Source organism: Crocuta crocuta, unplaced genomic scaffold (genome assembly GCF_008692635.1).
Source record: "Crocuta crocuta isolate KB4526 unplaced genomic scaffold, BGI_CrCroc_1.0 scaffold89, whole genome shotgun sequence".
Taxonomy (NCBI): Eukaryota; Metazoa; Chordata; class Mammalia; order Carnivora; family Hyaenidae; genus Crocuta; species Crocuta crocuta.
Window position 1 is genome coordinate 4,758,497 of NW_027551559.1, and position 20,199 is coordinate 4,778,695.

The window sequence follows — 20,199 nt, forward strand, 5'->3', positions numbered from 1 at the left end:
GTTTATATTTCTATAAATACTGAAATTGGCTTCATTAAAGTGGAAAGATCTGCAGTGCCCATGCATTGCACGGAGAGCCCATATACAGGAGTCTTAACTTGGTATTTTCTGAATTCAGTGGCACACAGTCCAACCACTCCGAGGGGGGCAGTGATGGAGACGATCGGTGGATTCCCTGTCCATGTCCACCACACGACGCTTCCATCAGTGCCAGAGTGCGAACATTTTGAGGTGTCTTATCCTGAGCCCCAGAGAGTGTGGTGCACCGTGCCTTATTTGCAGATCAGGCAGACGGAATCCATTAGCACTCTTAAAGGGCTTTCCTGAAGGATAATTGGTTTCTTCTGTCTTGCCCTTACCCGTAGTTGAGCAACCTGACTGAGATCCATGAACAGATCAGTGGCATGGCCCGCTGTCCCTACAGTCCCCAGCACAATTCCACGGCTCTTCTCACGGCCGGCGGGGAACTCTACGCCGCCACGGCCATGGATTTTCCCGGCCGGGATCCTGCCATTTACCGAAGCCTGGGCATCTTACCTCCTCTCCGCACAGCGCAGTACAACTCCAAGTGGCTCAATGGTGAGTTCTGGGGTCACTGTTGTCCCCACCTCCTGTGGTTACCTGGTGCTTCGGAAGCAAACTGTCACCGCCTCTACAGACAAACGATTTCTTCATTTTCTTTTTTAAATGTTTATTTATTTGTTTTGAGAGGGAGAGAGAAAGAACATGTGGGGGAGTGAGGGAGGGGCAGAGAGCGAGGGAGAGAGAGAATGAATTCCAACAGGCTCCATGCACTGTCAGCACACAGCCTGACGTGAGGCTTGATCTCATGAACTCTGAGATCGTGACCTGAGCCAAAATCAAAATCAGAAGCTCAACCAACTGTACCACCCAGGTGCCCCAGTTTCTTCATTTTCTAACGAAATCCAAATGTAACTTGTTTTGTACGTCTGTGGGAAGGGCGTTGTATGTGGCTCTGTAGTGGTAGAAGGGAAGAGAGAGGTCACCACTGTGGACCAGAATAATAGGGCTACTGTTGACATGCCTATTCGTGGACCTTAAGCTGCTTTTTATGCTATTGTTTGACGTTCAGAAAATTTGAAGTTGTATCAGAGATACCTGTAGATTCATATGCATTCTTTCTTAACTTATCATGGATCTAAAAAAGGGAAGTTACTAACATTGTATGAAATTTTTGGATACCATCTGGGAGCATGCCTTTGGCTGCAGGTAACTCCAAAGGGCTTGACTGATGTCATAAAAAAGCCAATCAAGTCACACAGCTAGACCATTGGGGTAGACGTCTTCAGAGTTCCTTCCTTCGGTGGCTTGAGAGTCAGTACGTGCCCAGCCTTGTCATTGGTGTCCCTGCCGCCCACATTCCATGTGGTCCTCCAGCTGGCTGTGCTGGGGATGTGCAATCACTCACTGCTCCATTTTCAGGCACTGCATCCAGATATGACGAGACCCAGTGAAAAAAGAGGCCATATTCCTTGTGTCTTTTTTTTTTTTTTTAACAAAACCAGAAACCCCTAGAAGACTCTAGAAGACTTCCTTTTAATCCTGGACTAGTACTTGGTCACTTGCTCACTGAGCAGAGAGAAGGTAGTGCCAACCATCAACTCTTGTACGATGTCCTGACATGTGCCCGCTGAAATTCAACCCTCTGTGTGTGTGTGTTGATGTGTGAATGTGACCACACACACACACACACACACTGTGTTATGGTGAGATTTGCGCACCACCTGTAATCCCTTTCTTTGACAGTTTGTGCAAAGATGAAATCTTGAGATTACCAGTATGATATTTATTCTTTTGAACTTTCAAGTTCTATGATGATTTACTGGCCTTTTGTCAAGTACAAGCTAATTATGGAGACCAGAATTTCTCAACCTCCGTACAATGACATTTTGGAACAGATAATTCTTCGATGTGTGTGTGGCGGGAGGGCTGTCCTGATTATCATAAGGTGGTTAGCAGTATCCCTAGCCGATACCCACCAAGTGCAATGGCATTCCCTCCCCCACCACCTCATTATGACAATAAAAAAAAAAATTCCAGAAGTTTCCAAATCTCTCTTGGTGGGGTGGTGCCTGTGGTTGAGAATCACTGGCTTAGGCTCATGATTAATGTGTATTTATGTGTCTACGTGTATACAAACAGGACATAAGCATATTTCCAAATAATGTAATCAAACCAACCATCAATTTGCCTTTTAAGGACTCCCTTGTAGAAAAGAGAATGTCCTCATCAATTTTCTCCGGTAATTTGAATGACTCTGTGTGTTTCCAAAGGGCAACATGAGTTGTCTTCGTAAACTGAAGCCGTAACTAGCTTTTCCATTAACATTATTTCTGTTGAACTGGTTTCAGTCCCCTTCAGGCCTTGAAGCTTTCATCTGAGGAGCTTAAAGTTCCTCTTTCTATTCATTTGTTGATTTTTACTGGCCAAGCAAAGTTTCCAGTGAAAAATCAAAATTACCTTCCCCCCAACCCAAAGGCACTGTAATTAGAGTTTATCCAAAGCAAAGTAAAAAGTAATCAGGAATACCATCTACCATCACTTTTTCTTTCCCCCAAAAGTGACCCCCTGAAAGAATATCCTGGAAACATAATTCAAGTCATGGCATGAGTTATAAACATTGCCTGTTCTCTTTGCATGTGACTCAGATACCCACTGGCTGATCAGATGTTCCGATTCTGTTAATGTCTGGGTGGAACCCTTTTTGTCTGAAAGTCAGGTGACCCGAGAAGGACAGTAGGGGAGCTAACTGTTTACCACAGTCACTGTGGGCATGCTGTCATTATTTGTTGAACATACTAAGTAATGTTTTGGGTTCCTCAAATGCACTGGTGTATATATATGATATAATCAAACAACTGCAGCAATGGAAAACAAGGGCAGGGTCAACATGGTAGGCCTGTCCCTCAGGCCATCGTCTCATCTTAGTTCCCATGGCACAAATGGTCTTCTGCCCTCAGCTCCACCACCCCCCTCCCCATCCCGCAAAGGAAGGCACCCACTCTTGGGGCGGAGAGCAAAGAGTTCTCTCTCCTGTTGAGGCCCTGCCTTCTTCTACTTAACCCCAAGCTATTGTTTCTACTCCTGGTTGGCCCTCGTTTTCCACTCTGACTGACCTTCCATCCAGGTTAGATTCTGACCTCTAACCCCACGTGGTCCCACATCTGTCCCCCTGCTGAGCCTGGATGCAGGGGCATCCATCCTCGCTGACCTCCCTGGTAGCCGTACTTTGCCTCCCATCTTCTGCTTCCATCTTGACCAGACACCCTTATCTCAGTTCTTTTCCGTTGTGTTCTGGAGTGATTTTCTTTCTTCTTTTGAGATTGTTGCTGTACCGGGTACGAAACAAGCTGGAAACAGTCAGTGCTGCAGTATCAAGAAAGGTCCTATTTCCGGTTGTGATGTTAGGGACCCGTTCAGTGAAGCTTTATATTCCTCTCCAGAGTTTTCAGCGGATTGAGAACCAAGGCACAGAGTGGACACAGGGAGAGCAGAGCTTTGGATTTACCTTTGCTGGAGCGGAGTGGGTATGCTGGGGGCCCCAGAGCTAGTCTGCTCAGGGAAGAGTGTGCAGACCGCGACCTGCCCACTCAGGAGGCACAAGCCTGCCTCACAGGATCGGCGGGCAGCTCCCCCCGCATCCGAGCTTCCACTTTGGGGAGAAGAGATCCCGGGGCCTCTTGGCTGAAGGTGTGGTTTCGTTACACTCACCCATAGAAGTCAAATCACAGGGTCAATGACGTGCAAATCTCAGGCTGTCCCTCCGCTAGCAGCTGCTCACATGTAACAATAACCAGGGCTCCCTTCTTTGTCTCAGAGGCTCTTCAGTTTTCGCTGACATTTGGATTAGGGGCCTGCCATACTNTAGGAGGCTTCTGGCAGAGTCTGTCGGGTTTTCTATGTAGAGTACCATGCAATATGACCTCATCTTAACTAATCTTATATGTCATGACCCTATTTCCAAATAAGATCCCATTTACAGGTACTGAAGGTTAGGACTTCAACATATCTTTTTTGCGGGGAGAGGCAGATACTATTCAACACCTAACGATGCCCTGATCAGGAAATGCTCAAATGCTGGCTGCCTGGGTGGCTCAGTTGGTTAAGCATCTGACTTCAGCTCAAGTCATGATCTCACAGTTCGTGGGTTCGAGCCCCACATCAGGCTGTGTGCTGGCAGCTCAGAGCCTGGAGCCTGCTTGAGATTCTGTGTCCCTGTCTCGCTCTGCCCCTCTCCCACTCATGCTTTCTCTCTCTCTCTCTCTCTCTCTGTCTCTCTCAAGAATAAATAAAAATTAAAGGAAACGTCAAACGTTGACATCTTAAACTCCTGCACCTCATTCCTAATGGCAGTGCCAGCTCTCTTTCTGTGCTGTGTGTGGTTAAATCCTCTGCCCCTCGGTAGGCTCCTTTCTCAGAGGAAACATTTTTAGCAGACAGTGCTGTCTCCTCTTTACTGAAGGCATGGCTGTTTTCCACCTCTTTCTTCCCTGTGTTCTCCAGACCAGTGGTGTGGCCAGTATGTCCACTTACGGCTTCTCTGCCCACTCTGCGTCTCTCCTCCAGCCCATGATCTCTGGGGCAGGCATGCCCCCTCCGAGGCAGCATACTGAAATGGATTGGCCCTGGCTTATTCTGACTCTGAACTATTCCCTCAAAGGACTAAACAGAAACAAGTGCCCTGATGCCCCAGGCTAAGCACACAGGCACAGAGGCTGTTCCTCAGGAGTTTGGGAGCTATACACAGAGCACAGCAAGCTAGGGCCCTGTGGCTACCCAGCTTCTCAGGAACCTTGGGGCTTCGGGGTTAATCTTCAGCCAAATGGCAGCATTGGTCTATCCAGGCTCATTTCCTGCAAGGACACACGGAGCCCTGAGTAGGGACCCACCACATCTCTAATGTCCCCAGAGACCTAGCACAAGCAAATGCTACAGTTCCACCAACCTGCTTTGGGCAAGCTAAGCCCCTTGGATCGAATACCAGAGTTCCAGAAACAGTTTCTTATTACACCGCCAACACTGTGGGTGTATGCCAATGAAGGGGTGCCCTAGCCACACCCCTGCACCTGTGCAACAAGCCCCAGCTGGTGGCACGTGCTCTCAGCAAGGGTTGGCATGGAGCAGGGGAGCCTGCTGGCTACAGACACGTTCCTCAAGTTCGCCTCTTCTCTCCCTCCCAGCCCATGCCGTCTGGCTCCACCTGCTCTTTCTGCCCCGACTCCTCCTACTTCCTCCTTGTGCGCTGTTGGTGTCCTTGAAGGTCAAGTATGAAGGGCGTGCCTTCCCTACCATGTTCCTTTGCACACGCTACTCATGGGGTCCTCATTTCCCTTGAGTTTTGCCTCCTCCCAGATCCTGGCCCCTCGAAGAGTTTCATTTGGACCCCCGTCCTTTCTTGGCTCTTTGCTCTCTCCCAGAGATCCTCGCAGAGTCAGAGAATAAATGTCTTAAGCTTTGCGGTTAACTGTGTCCCCATTGGAGGTTTTCAATTCTGCCCTCTTAGCAGCCACCCCCAGGGCTTAGCTGATCACAGGTGGCTGTGTGCTCAGAAACCTTTATTTACGGCTTGTGGGTAGAATTGGCTGGAAGGCTAGTTTGCTGGCTCCTGTTCTATCTAGAAAGCTCTTGCCCCCCCCCCCCCACCAAAAGCCACCTGGCCAACTGGTTTATCTCTTTCTAGTCTTTGCTCAGGTGGGGCTTCTTGACGGAACGTCCCCCCAGTCACTTTATTTGAAGTGACACTCTCTCCCATCCTGGCCACTTTGTCCCCCTTACCATACTCAGCTTCTATCCTTAACTTATGTCTTTTAGTGCTTGTCTCCCTCCTCCCGTGGAATGGAGGTTCCCCAATGGCTGGGCTAATGTGTTTTGTTCACTGATGTGCTCCACATGCTTTCCATAGCACTAGACACATAGTAAACACCATAATTTGTTTTTCTTTTGACAGAGAGAGACACAGAGAAACTGTGAACAGGGGAGGGTCATAGAGGGAGAGAGAATCTTTAGCAGGCTTCACACTCAGCACGGAGCCTGATGCGGGGCTCGATCTCACAACCCATGACTTTAAGATCATGACCTGAGCCAAAATCCAGAGTCTCAACTGACTGAGCCACCTGGGTGCCCTGACTCGCATAAATATTTTTTAGATAAATGGATTACTCGATGAGTAGTTTGCTTCTGTGTTTCTCCCACAAGTTTATGAATTCCTCGAGGGCAGGGGTGAGAGGTGAGCCATCGGTGTGTGCTGGGTACCTCACCTCATGCTTGAAACACAGTGGACACCGTATCAGTATCTGTTGACTGATTGGGCGATAAGCACACATCATAAATAGTAGCAATAGGAATGGTGGTGTTAAACAGTGGGAACATGCCATTTGACTTGTAACTCCGAATTTAAAAAATGGGTTTTTATATTTGAAATTGATTCAGTTCCAAACATTTGAAACACTCTTCCTTTGTCTCTCATGTAGATACTCATTTTCAACCATTATCTTTGTCTCTCATGTAGATACTCATTTTCAACCATTATTTATTTAGTCAGTTATCAAAGGCAGTGCAATCGATTGGATGGTGTTCTAGAGGAATCTGAAGCTTTGTTATGTGCGTGGTAATGGATGTAAGTTTCAACATCAGATTTATCCCCTCGTGCCAAAATCACTCTTAAAACAAATTTATGTGTTTAGAGAAAGACCTTAACAGCCTTGATGCATTAAAATACTAATCATTAATAACGCTTATTAAATGATTACTGTAAGGAAAGATAGTAAATGTTTAATGGTCAATGACTAAAATAGAGAAGCTGTAAAACTTGCCTTCAAGAAATTGGCAATCAATTTGGGGGAAACAGTAAACCTATGAAAAAGGGGAAAATGACATTTCCAAATTAATAGCATGCAAGTTGAGTTTGTGGGTTCCGAGGGAACTATATGCTTTCATATAGAAAAAAAATTTGGAAGCAACTTGGAAAAACTAATTCATAAATGAGCCTTGGGGTGCCTGGGTGGCTCAGTGGGTTGAACGTCAGACCCTTGATTTCAGCTCAGGTCATGATCCCGGGGTATTGGGATCATGCCCCAGGTTGGACCCTACACTGACAGTGGGGAGCCTCCTTGGGATTCTCTCTCTCTCCCTCTCTCTCTGCTCCTCCCCCATGCTCTCTCTCTCTCTCTCTGTCTCATAAAAACAAATGAACAAACAAACAAATTAATAAGTCAGCGTGGACATCTACATGGACGTATCTTATTAGCACTCGGCGACCTTCGCGTTGTCCTTCTCTGGGGGGAGGTGCCTGGCCATCTGCGGGGTTGCCCAGATGAGATCCGCATCTCCTTCTATTTCTGCAGATTCCAGCCATGACCTCATGTGGAGCCAGACGGGCCTGACCTCACAGGCCTTCTCATCTTAACAATGTCATGTCCTAGGAGCTCTTATGTTTCTATCCAAGAAAACTTTTTGTAACAACCTCAACTTCTCCTGGTTTGAAACACAGTACTTTAATGATGTTAGCCACCCATTAAATAGACTGTTTGAGGTCTTTAAAATACACTGATTAACCTCCTAATGATTAAAGATAATTTACTCGAAGGGGGAAAATCCCCTCTGTGCTTAACTCAAGGAGAAATTGTTTCTCCTAACCGTGAAGACAGGTGCCTGGTGGAGCAGCTCAGGGCATTGCTCTGGGACCAGATGCCGCCTCGGAGAGAGCCAGGCCTGGCCAGGCCAGAGTGACTCTTTGGGGCTCGACCTGGGGACAGTGAGTTCACTCTTGGCAGAGTCTCCACAGCACGGTCCCTGAGGGTGTGAATAATCTGCTCTAGGGGCTCCCTGGATGGACAACATTTGTCCGAGCAGGAAATTCATAAATGGAAGGAGCGTTCACAGAACAAGCAAAATAAAGACAAGTGGAGCCTGGGAATGATGTACTGTTGTGCAGGGAAAGTCAAGTCTTTTCATTATTTTTTAAAAATATTTATTTATTTTTGAGAGAGAGAGACAGAGCGTGAGCAGGGGAGGGGCAGAGAGAGACAAGGAGACACAGAATACGAAGCATCCTTCAGGCCCCGAGCTGTCAGCACAGAGCCCGACTCAAGGCTCAAACTCACAAACCATTGAGAGCATGACCTGTGCAGAAGTTGGATGCTCAACTGACTGAGCCACCCAGGTGCCCCAGTCAAGTCTATCAAAGAAAAGAAGCCCAGTAAAGCCAGAACAGAAATCACAGTTGTATAGACAAGAGTCTACTCTTATATTTAACAAGCATCTGGGGAGATGCTTCAAAGGGGTGTCATTGTGAATGGCGGGCTCCCTTCAGGGCTGCAGCTGCAGGGCTACAGGCTGTCATCTAATGCATGCAGCTTCAGCTGCTAGAGGATGATGAGTCGTGGGCTGAGAGCACACGGGCTGCCTGGTGTCATGTGACCCAGCACAATTAGAGCACACTCGCAGTCGGCCGACGCGAGACCCAGCGCGATGAGACGCCTTTTCTAACTGGCGAGCCGTCAGGCAGATGGTCCAGTTGTGCGTATATTGGAAACTGTGTGGTGAACACATAGGGTTGATTGCTTCATAGGGTTATGGCCGCTCTTTATAACTTGTTGGCAGATGGGAGGCTCTGTATACGCACCACGTGTAATACTCCATGCGATCGTCCAAGGGAGACGACATTGTTTTTATTTTACATGCGAGAAAGCTGGGGTCAGAGGGACTTGCCCCCTGAGCCAGCGCCACTCGGTTGAGGTGTCCATGGGCCAGGATTTGAAAACAGACTCACACCACAGCTCACATCCTCCGCCCTCCACATTTAATTGACACCTCGGGAACCACCAGCGTCATAACCTGCCTTCCTGTGTCTCCCAATGTCCACATTTTTATGCACAGAAAAGAGATAGGAGGACTCTAGAGAAGGTTGGGAGGGCCTCCTTATTGTTGAAATTTACAAAAGGAGATGAGATGAACAGGGATTATTAACCTAAAGCAGAAGAGCCTGTGACATATTTTAAAGCAGTCTTTTATGGGCACAAAAGTTTGTTAAGTGACACAAAGGAATCTGTTCTTATGATGCTCTTTGCGAGCAGGGTCGCGCTCTGCTCGGTCTCTCTGCTGAATGCCTGAAAGTCGGGGAGCACAGAGTCCCTTCCCTCTTGGGGTGACAGCTATGCACTTGCCCGTCAGTCATTTGGACTCTTCAGTTTACACATTTCGGAAGAGAATGGATGCACGAGCCCTTCTCTCCCCGGCCAAGGTATGATTTGGCCAAAGGCACCAAAGGCCAAAGGCTTGATGTAGATCAAGGAAAACACAAATCCACGCAGATAAATTCTGCCCCATTGTAGAGAATACAGCATGTTGTATAGACAGTTTCTCATGCTTACATAACCAGGCACGAAGCTGGTTCAGTGTATGGTCTCGAGATCGTGAGCAGTTTCCTTGCCACAGTCTTGGATCACTCCTGCCACCTTGGCATGATGATAGCATCGCTCCCTGTCCCTCTCAAAAGTGCCCCCATTTGGCTCATAAATCATATTGTCATGCTGTTTATAAGATCCCCAGCAAACCTGTCTCCATATTATTCTGTTAAACTCTGTACGTGCTCGGTGGCTTCTCACAGTTTTATCATCCACTGCTCAGTATTGGGTAGTTGACTCTACTGTGGCCTGCGCTGGCCCGTGTCCTCTCAGGAGACCAAGATCATGCCATTATGCAAGTACACGTATTCTAACTGCACTCTTACAGCCCGTATCTTCTTCCAGAGAGCTTTCACAGGCTTTTCTCTTTAAAACTCTTTTATTAAGCATTACAATTAAGCATTAAAATATTTGTGATATCTTTTTTTAATGTTTATTTTGGAGAGAGAAAGAGACAGAGAGACAAAGCAAGAGCTGGGGAGGGACAGAGAGAGAGGGAGACAAAGTGGGAGTGGGAGAGAGGCAGAGAGAGAGAGAGGGAGACAGACTCGGAAGCAGGCTCCAGGCTCTGAGCTGTCAGCACAGAGCCCAACTCAGGGCTTGAACCCACGAACTGTGAAATCATGACTTGAGCCAAAGTTGGGCATTTTACCGACTGAGCTACCCAAGAGCCCCAAAGATCTTTGAATTCCAGTTAATATTCCAGTTTTTAAAAATTCCTAAGTTTTGATTTAAAATTCTTCAGATGAAGTGATTCATTCCTAGAAGAAGTAAACCACTGCTTTGACTACAATCAGGAGAAAATGAACATGGTAAGTTGAAACGTTCTGCTTCAGAAGTGTTCAGAAGTACATATTGGCGCAATCAGTTTGAAAGGATTGAGCCTAAGAACGTGTGGTGTGGTAGACACTTCTAGAAGGGCTGTGGAGGCTTCGTGCTTGGAATGGAGTGAGGGAGAAGCATAGACAAGGGCATCTGTGTCACTTTGAGCAAAAACATGGAGACAAGGGCCAGTTAACGAAGCCCCTGAGGACGTAGAGGGAGACTTCCGGGGAGACTTGGGCTGGTGGGGTGCGTGCTCACGTGGAGGTAGCAGAGCTCCTTCAGGGAGAGATGACACAGGTCCACGTGCTAGCCGTCACTCCTACGTGGCCCTGCGAAACCACGGAAATGATGCATTTGCAGCAGGTCACAGTTGCCTTGAAGAAAGAAGGAATCAAGTTTGCTGGAACCATGTTTGTAGGTTTTGGCGGTGCTTTTCTTTCTGTCAGGTGCTCAGGGAGTGAAGGGCCTGGGGATCCGAGGCTCACTTTGCTCTCAGGGACCACTAAGGACACACCGCCATCACCACACACGCAGGAATGTGGGTCAGACCCGTCTCTTTAAAACTCCTCGGTGCCTCTCCAGTGGCAGTTGAAATCCAAACTCCCCTGTGGGTTGCTGTCCTGGCCCTTCTCCTGTCCTGCTCATTCCTTCATCCCAACACTAGTCCCTTCCAGTCCTGGTGGCTTTGAGGGTCTTCTCTCAGCTGCTGTCTCTCCAGCTCTTGGCCTGGCGGCCCCTCCTAGCTTTACATCCACCTGTTCCCTGATCCTCTCCTTCCTGATTCTTGAATTCGCCCCCATTGATTCTTGCCATCCTTGTGATCGCTTGTTGATCTGATTGTTTGTTTCTTCACCGTGTCCCCAAGCGCACGGGCTGTACCTTTCAGTTTACCACGTATATGCCCCCAGTGCCCAGCACAGCCCCCACGGCGGGTTGGAAGCGCCTGGTGATGGAGGAGTGCTCTGGCATTCAAGGCTCTGTCTGCAGCACCTCCACCATGCTGGGTGCCAAATCTGCTGAGGGGAACAGAGACCTTAATTTGGTATACAGAACGCCGAGTTTATGAGTTACCTTGTTCGATAAATGTCAACGATATGTTTACCAATATGTGTTAATATTAATTTACATATTTTGTATGTACATGTATATTTCTTATTATATTATAATTTACATATGCAAATGGAAACCTACAATTTGATGATTAATAATTAGGTGCCAGGTCCTTGACATGCATTGCCTTTGATTCCCCCAATGATGTATATTGGGTGTTGTTACCACCTTTCTAAAACGGAGGAAACAGAATGGGTGCTGTTAAATAACTTGACTAAGTTCACACAGCCAGTAGGTGGAAGTATTGAGCCATATATACATATGCCTCAATTCTATATGTATATATGTGACGCACATACACACGCATACATACATACAGATATGTATTGTCTGTCCATCTGTCTGTCTCTTACTGGAAATATGAGGAAAGTTTTAGTACATCAATGGCTTTTAAACCACATTGTACTTAATTCAATTTCATTCTAGCTTCGTTATCCATGCCAACTAAATACCTAGATGAAATTAGTTTACTCTGGAATACTCTGTAGCACATTTTCATGTAGCTGGAACAAGGAGAGATGTGCACAAGAAGAGAGTGTATGGAATCTAGGAATATATGTGCACATGGTTTGGGTCATGACTGACCGCCGAAAATTAGGGAACTAAAAATATCTGGCTCACTGGGTCATGTCTAAAGATTGTTTCCATTAACTCCTTTACTTTTTGTGGAAGAGCTTGCCATTTTAAAAACTTGGCATGGCTTTAAGTTTCCCACATTTTGATCACCTTTAAGCTTAGCATTCGCATGTTTGGCAATTCATTATCATTATGTGAGGTTCTACTAAATATAAATTATTAAGAGGGAAATCAAGAGTAAATGATGAAATAATCATTATAAGCATCATTTATCTGGATCCTACTGCATACCAGTCTCTTTAATCCTCACAGCAAAGTAGGTCTTTTGGGCCCTGAACTGTCATCCAGAATGAAAGAACATTCCAGATGTCCATGGTCCAGCCCAGGGTTTCAGTATGGGATGGACAGAGCCACAACCCACATGCACCCCATTCCCAGGCATTTTCTAGTCTGCCTCAGGCAAGTGGATTGCAAGGCGGTCTTTGATTGAGAAAGGATTTATGATAGATTGTGATTCTAGTAAGATTTTTGTAGAGTTGGGAAATGGAAGTTCCTTTCTGTCTCCCATATCCATTCTCATCAATGGGGACAAATATTTCTGTATGAGGAGCCTACCAATGACCTGGTCACTCTTGAACATGAGCCACTTCCATGTAGATGTTGCAATAGAAAGAATATTGAAAGGAAGGATCCATGTGGATGTTCAACATTTGATTTTATGTGGTCCAAATCTTCTCAAAAATGTTGATGCTCTTGTTCTTCTCATTACTCACGTTTATCCTAGTATAAATCTCTGCTATTCCCCTATCTGCATGGCCACCAATAAGTAAATGTAGAAAATAAGAGTTCTGATATGATGAAACATATCTACTCTTAGGACGTGACATATTTTGTAAAATAATATGTTTTACAAACATGAGGAAAAACAGCGTCTCTCTGCATATATTTATAGTAAGCTGACATACACTCATGTCTGTTTTTTTCTGAACGAGCAGCACACCTGTTATTCATGTATATCTCTAATGACAATAAAGAATAAAGGACCACTCAGATCTCCCTTTCACGCACTCACATTCATTGTAGACAAGAAGGCAGTGCCTGATTTATGACTTGTTCGGTTCACTCAGGAGTGACAGATTACTAGTTTGTGATGAATTGCATTTTAACGAGAGACAGAGCTTAAATAATGGGAAGGGAACAATATGCATCTTATTGTAGTGCCTGGTGAGATTCAAACCTCCCTTACCTCCAGATTTATATCTCCAAATGAGAGAGATATTTGGCTGTCTGTCTGACAATTATTCCTGCTTTTTTATTGTCTTTGGAAAGGGAACAGGATGCTGGCTGAGTTTCAAAAGGCTCCTCTTTCCAGGAAACGGAGCTTCCTGATTTTACAGTAGGTCACACAGTCAGGGACCCATCAGCATCCTGAAGGATCACAGCAGATCTGCAGGATATGTTTCCAAATGTCACTTAGCTCCCTGACGAAATTGACCTACAGTGTGTGGTGGGTTAGAGAACGGCATCTACTACACACTAAACACAAATTCTCCCCCATTTTCTCAGCGGGAAGAAAATGCATTTGAGCATTTCTGTCTAAAATGGGCTTCGTCACCCTATCGTAGAATTGTTTCAGGGCAGTTTGGAAGATTTTGGAGGTTCTCAGTGGAAAGAGGAGGCTGTGGGCCAGTGTGTGTGGTGTTACCCAGAAACACCACCTCTGAGTGAGGTGGTCCCGTGGGGCTGACTGTGACTGTGGCGTGGACGCCCTCACAGTCACTCCCGGGCTCTCCGGGGCTGTGGCAGTGCTATCTGAAATATCATCTCTGGAGCTGGGCAAACGCCTCCCAGCAGTAATCGTGCTTAATAAGCCCTTGGACTGTTGGCCCATTAACTTCCTGTTTTTTCTTCTCTGTGTGCCTCCTGATGTCCCTGACAGCTGCAGGGTGAATCTCACCTGGGCATTTGTCTTTCTGAGTAAACCTACTCCCCACTTTGGTTTCTAAAGCATTGTCCGGAACGCGAACTTTTATTCTTGAATATGGTTAACACAGAATCAATTATTCTTTTGTAGCCCAGTGTGTGTGTGTGTTTGTTTTTATCTGTTTTCAATGGTCAGTGCCTATGCTCTGTGGTCAAATGGTCCAGATTCAAGACCTAACCCCTCCCGCCCCCATGCCCATTGCTAGTTGTGTGAACTTGGGCAGTTTACCAATAACTAACAACACAGCACCTACCTGTCTGGGTTTTGAGAGTTGAATGAGCATATGAGTATGAAGAACCGAACACAGAGCCTGGCACGGGAGCATTAGAACTCTGTAGCGATTTCTAAAATTATAGACTCAATCTTGACTGGAAGCAACCATGACAAATCATTTTACCTTTGTATCTTTCCATTTTCTTGCTCAACACTTTCTAGGGACATTTACTCTGAGTTCTATGCTGTTTGTCCCCAAATTAGTAGCGGGAGTAGGTCTTTGTGGGGGATCTTTTGATAAATCTTGTGGACTCTGCCCATACCTCATCCACATGCATTGGTAACCATAGCCCTACTAGACATACCCAGTCCTCTACCTTCTTTCTTTGTTTTCTCCATTTTACTTATTTTTAATTTTTTTAAGTTTATTTATTTATTTCGAGCGGGGGGGAGCAAGAGCAGGAAAGGAGCAGGAAGAGAGGGAGACAGAGAATCCCAAGCAGGCCCTGTACTGTCAGCAGAGAGCCTGATGCAGGGCTTGAACTCATGCACTGTGAGATCATGACCTGAGCTGAAACCAAGATTCAGATGCTTAACTGACCGAGCCCCCACATGTCCCGGTTTCCTCTATTTTAGATAAGCTTTGTGGTCCTTGTTGTTGACGACAATGATGGTGGTGATGATGATGGTGATGGCGGTGATGATGATAATGTTTTTTGTTTTTAGTACAACAATCAAACTATACAATCTGGTTGTAGCGCCTCGCCCGGGTGCAGGACGTATTCTAAAATGATTTAGTTTTCTCTTTTGAACTAAACATGTAGGTGAATATTTTCTTACCAAATACAGTTTTGCACGTATTTCTGTATCTTTGCTTTTGGGGTCTTCTTCAATGAGTAATTCCCTTTGGAGGCTCGGTGAACACAGATTCAAAAATCTCCCCAGTATTTTGCTGTGTGTTCCCAAAACACAAGTCAGAGATGGGTAGCTTCCTGGTTTTGTGAGTGTCTCTCTCCGGCATGAAAGCATACGGTACTGACAACATATCTGACTCCCATAGCCTACATTTTAATGCAATCTAGTTTTCTTTATACCCATTTCAGGTTAAAGCAGAAGTAACCTAATAGCATGTTTGACAGTTTATAAATTAAAATCAGATCTTTTTGAATTCTTTATTGCTTGATGTGCTTAAACGGCTTAATATCACAGACTGAGGAGGAGAACACATTGCATGGACAACTTATACAACTTAGAATATTGTTACACCTTTGCAGTGTAAAGTTGAATTAAAATGAGACATTCTGTGGTGATATCTAATAGTATATGTGTTAATCGAAAACTGGCAGCAGCTTTCTGGGCGGAATGGTAGGATAATCAGTGCCACCTCTCAATCAGCGTCTACATTTCACATGTGAGGTGAGCTTGTTGTGTCTCTTACTCTTAACAGTCATAGGTTGTCTTGTAGCCAAACAGACTTTAGTTGTTGTACCAGTAACGTGTCTGTTGGCACAATCTAATTGGATCTGGCAAAGTCCAAGGCCAATTGAATTGCCCCCTCCCAAAACTAACTGTCCCTGAAATGTGTCCTCGTGGATATGGTTGTTGTATCTTTCCATTCATTTTGAACACAAAGGTTTATTGCTGCATTATCTTAATGGCACTATAATATTGAGACATTGGCTAATTGAATAGAAAGCTCCTAGCAAGAGAAGAAAGAGTAAGAATCAAACCTGGTTATTGGAATTTTTATAAAGATAAATATTAAGTTGTATCCGTGTTGGAAAGGATATCATCAAGGGGCTCAAACAAGAAGCTAATGGGGCACCTGAGTGGCTCAGTCGGTTGAGCGCCCGACTTTGGTTCAGGTCATGATCTCACAGTTCATGGGTTCGAGCCCCGCGTCAGGCTCTGTGCTGACAGCTAGCTCAGAACCTGGAGCCTGCTTCAGATTCTGTGTCTCCCACTCTTTCTGACCCTCCCCTGCTCATGCTCTCTCTCTCTCTCTCTCAGAAATAAAAAAAAAAAAGAAGCTAAGAAGATAACACTATGAATGGTATATATGAAAGTCAGTTGACAAACTATAGAATTCTTAAACTCTTAACGAGCTTGGTGATTGACTAAAGGTTTTGCTGTAATTTTGTCCTTTCTGAATCCCTATTTTTAAGCTAATTATGAGACCAGGAAGCTGGAAGGCAATGACCCCATCTCTTCACACTCCCCTCTTCTGCATGGATTCCCCAGCAACCCAGAAATAAGAAAATAAGAGTCGATCCTCACAGTTACATGGTCACCATAGTAACTGGGATTGCAAAAGCTAATTCAGGACACTAAGCTCATAGTTTCAGTTTTTATTTCAGTTTTCACAAATGAAAGCCATCTTAAAGTCCTCGCTGGAAAAGCACATAAATTATGTCAGTCAGACTCATGTATACAAGTAAGATCAAAGACTTTTGTTGTCTTGTACACAAACATGGTACCAGGTTCTTATATTCTGAGTCACATTGCATATTTTTATCTCATTTTCTCCCACTCTTTAATTTTTTAAAAATATTCATTTATTTATTTTTGAGAGAAAGTGAGAGAGAGCACAAGCAGGAGAGGGACAGAGAGACCGAAAGAGACACAGAATCCAAAGCAGGCTCCAGGCTATGAGCAGTCAGCACAGAGCCCGATGCGGGGCTCGAACCCAAGAACCATGAGATCATAACCTGAGCCAAAGTCAAATGCTCAATATGCTGAGCCACCCAGGCACCCCTCTCCCACTCTTTCTGAAGGGCATGTACAGATATACAAATGAACTAGTATATGTTGCTTTAAAAGTCTGCTGCAACGGGGCACCTGGGTGGCTTAGTCGGTTAAGCATCTGACTTTTTCTTAGGTCATGATCTCGCGGTTCATGGGTTCGAGCCCCGCGTCGGGCTCTGTGCTGACTGCCAGCTCAGAGCCTGGAGCCTGTTTCAGAGTCTGTGACTCCCCCTCTCTCTGACCCTCCCCTGCTCACGCTGTCTCTCTCTCTCTCTCCTAGAAATAAATAAAAATATTTAAAAAAAATAAAATAAAATAAAAGTCTGCTGCAAATGTCACTACCCATCTTTGATGGCATGAATGTCCTGTGACTTGGGTGCTGTGTTAATCCAGGATGCTTACATGTGGAATCACACGGGCGATTTCTTGTCACTGAGAACTTGTGTGCAGAGTTCTGTCCTTTAACTCAGGTCACCGAGCTACTCCTAGGACTTCCATTTGTCCCTTAGGAGGCAGGCAGTGTCTGCACAAAACCGTATCTCCTTGGGAGAACTACTGAAGAGGTAAGATGTGAAGAGATCCCATATGGATGCTCATACTTTTCTTCTTCCTTCTTGTCTCCAGAACCGAACTTCGTGTCCTCTTACGACATTGGAAATTTCACCTACTTCTTTTTCCGAGAAAACGCTGTGGAGCACGACTGTGGGAAAACCGTGTTCTCCAGAGCTGCCCGGGTCTGCAAGAATGACATCGGGGGACGATTCCTGCTCGAGGACACCTGGACCACATTCATGAAGGCCCGCCTGAACTGCTCCCGGCCCGGGGAGGTTCCCTTTTACTACAATGAGCTGCAGAGCACTTTCTTCCTGCCCGAGCTGGATCTGATCTATGGCATCTTTACCACTAACGTGTAAGTAACTGGAAGAAAACTCTTTCCCTGCCCCTCCATCCATTGCGCATGAGTCTACTGTTCTTTGACCTTTGAGGTTGGAAAGTGGCTTTAAAGGAAATCTTTCTTATGTTACTGGGCTAACGGCCAAGTGAATGTTTGAGTATGAATTACATATTACGCAAAGATAATGTGATTTCTGAGGCTGGTAATAGGGAAATAGAGTGAAGCAAAAAAGTTTCAGTCTATCCTTAGGTAATTGTAGCATCAAGTTATTCGACTATAATTTTCTCCTTCCTGATTCGCCAGTGTGTTCTGGGCACTCTCTGAAATGGTGGTACCTATTAGACGCATCTTTTTTCTATATGCAAGTTATGCATTTGTGCATACTGAAGGCAGTGTTGTCCAAGTCTGATCTTTGAGGTAGTATAATTCGTGCCCGCGCCTCTGCTCATAAGTGAAAGGCACGTTCTCACTTTGCCGTAGCTGTATTTTCAACCGTTGTCCCAGGAGATGCCTAACCTGGTCAGGCTTTGTTAAAATGATGATTGTACTTTAAAAATATGCTTGAAAAAAACTATAACATCTTTTGTTTTTTGTTGTGGGGAAGAAACCCTCCTAGCTCCAAAACTCAGAAATTTTGGATAAGGAAGAGCATGGGAAGTTTCCTGGTCTTTCGTTCACTCTTACTCTGGTGGAGTGTAGCATGACTCACACCTATTTCTCGTTCTTTGCTGTTGTGCGGTGAAAGATTCGAAGGATCACAACCCGCCCCCAGGGATGACAGATCACCTTTTCATACTCCGACTCTGGGCTGCCTTTCGTCAGGGGTAACGGTGGTCTGCGGTGTGGGCTCTGCCTTGGACCATCTTTGAATCTCTAATCTACCAACCTAACAGAGTGGAGAGAGTTGGAATCAGGGCAGGTTGAAAGTGCTGAGAAAGCACATGGGATGGCCATCCATCCAGGTCAGTCCAGGATTGTCTGGCTTCAGCATCTGGAGCAGCCCCGCACCCCGGAGCAACATCACGGTCCTGGGAGAATGGAGGAAGCCTACCCAGGAATTGCTGGAGAATCACTTCATCTGCTCCTTCCTTCCCTGTTACATTTCCCCTCTGTCCTTTCCCCTGATGATCTTTAGTGTTACCAGTCACTTGACAATCACATTGACTCCGTGAAGAGCCCTATTTCTGACATGAAGTTAGAAGAAGGCCGAAATGGATGGCTCCCCATCCACCCCCACCTGCCATGACCACCTTCATTGTAAATCTGGTTTTCAACCCCAGAGCTTATTTTCCCTCCTTGATATGTTTCTTTTAAAAAATCAATTTATAGTTTCTGAAGTTGATTTGCTTTCCAAAACCTGGTTTAAGAAATCACGTCGGCTGCACAAGATGAATGTTCGGTTGCTGACTTGACATCAATTTTACACACAATGGGAGCTGGGCTTACTTAGCTGTTCATTCCCCTGGCTCTGGGCAAAGACGAACAATTTAAAAAGTTATAGAAGAATCTGAACCATTCCAATGGTGAATGGTCAATTTAGACCTTGCAAAAATAAGGTTTAGACTGTTCCAGATGATTTGTTTAGTGTTCCAAGTGCCCAGCATATTGGATGTCAGATAGTATATAGCATCTCTATCTATCTATCTATCTATCTATCTATCTATCTATCTACCTACCTACCTACCTATCATCTATCTATATTAGAGATAGAATCACTAGATCTTTCCTTTCTCTCTATAACACTTAGTCTCATCAGGTCTTGGGAAGAACTTTCTTATCCATCTAATCCCACAATATGCCCCACCTCTCTTCCCTCTTGTGTCTCAGCCTGCATCTTACCTTCTGGATAGATGACCACATTCTTGACAAGACATGCTCCAAACTGAAAGAACATGATGATGGGAGACAGCCAGCTATATAACGTGTCCCTGCAGTGGATGAGTACATCACACTGTGGCCAAGTTCTCTGGTGTTTATGCTCATAGTTTTGGTTTGCCTCTGTATCTTTGTCAAGGTCTCTTAGCGCTGGGGAGTGGCGATGAAGATCACTCTCTTCACCCATTCTGCCATTGGACTGTGTGGTTTTCTCACACCCTCGGCCATGAGCTGGGCAGCAGGAAATGGTGTGCTTACTACCGTGTGGAGTCTCTGAAGGTCTTACCTTTGTGTTCCCGGGTGTCTAAAAATGGGGGCTCACAGATAAAAACCAGAGCTGTGGTCGAAAAAGCAGATTTATGTAACCAGGCCATATTTTGCTGTTTCCACAGTTAGCACAAGGCCACTGAACTCCTGAGAACCTCTCATTTACAGCTGTCTCTACAGAGCCTGAACTCTGATTTAAGGTTTCAAGATTTCCTATGACAGTGCCATGTCCAATTTTTCTCCCTGACCCTTTGGATTTAAAATGCTTTTTAAATTAAAAATGT

General features: G+C 45.4%; 1 protein-coding gene across 1 annotated transcript in view; it reads left to right on the forward strand.

The window, feature by feature from the left end:
- Positions 1–20,199, forward strand: part of SEMA5A (semaphorin 5A) — a 368,380-nt gene that overhangs the window by 203,439 nt on the left and 144,742 nt on the right. Inside the window, exons 7-8 of the mRNA XM_077749424.1 lie at positions 366–579; positions 17,503–17,788. Coding sequence (XP_077605550.1) covers positions 366–579; positions 17,503–17,788 — 500 coding nt within the window. The remainder of the gene's footprint in view (positions 1–365; positions 580–17,502; positions 17,789–20,199) is intronic.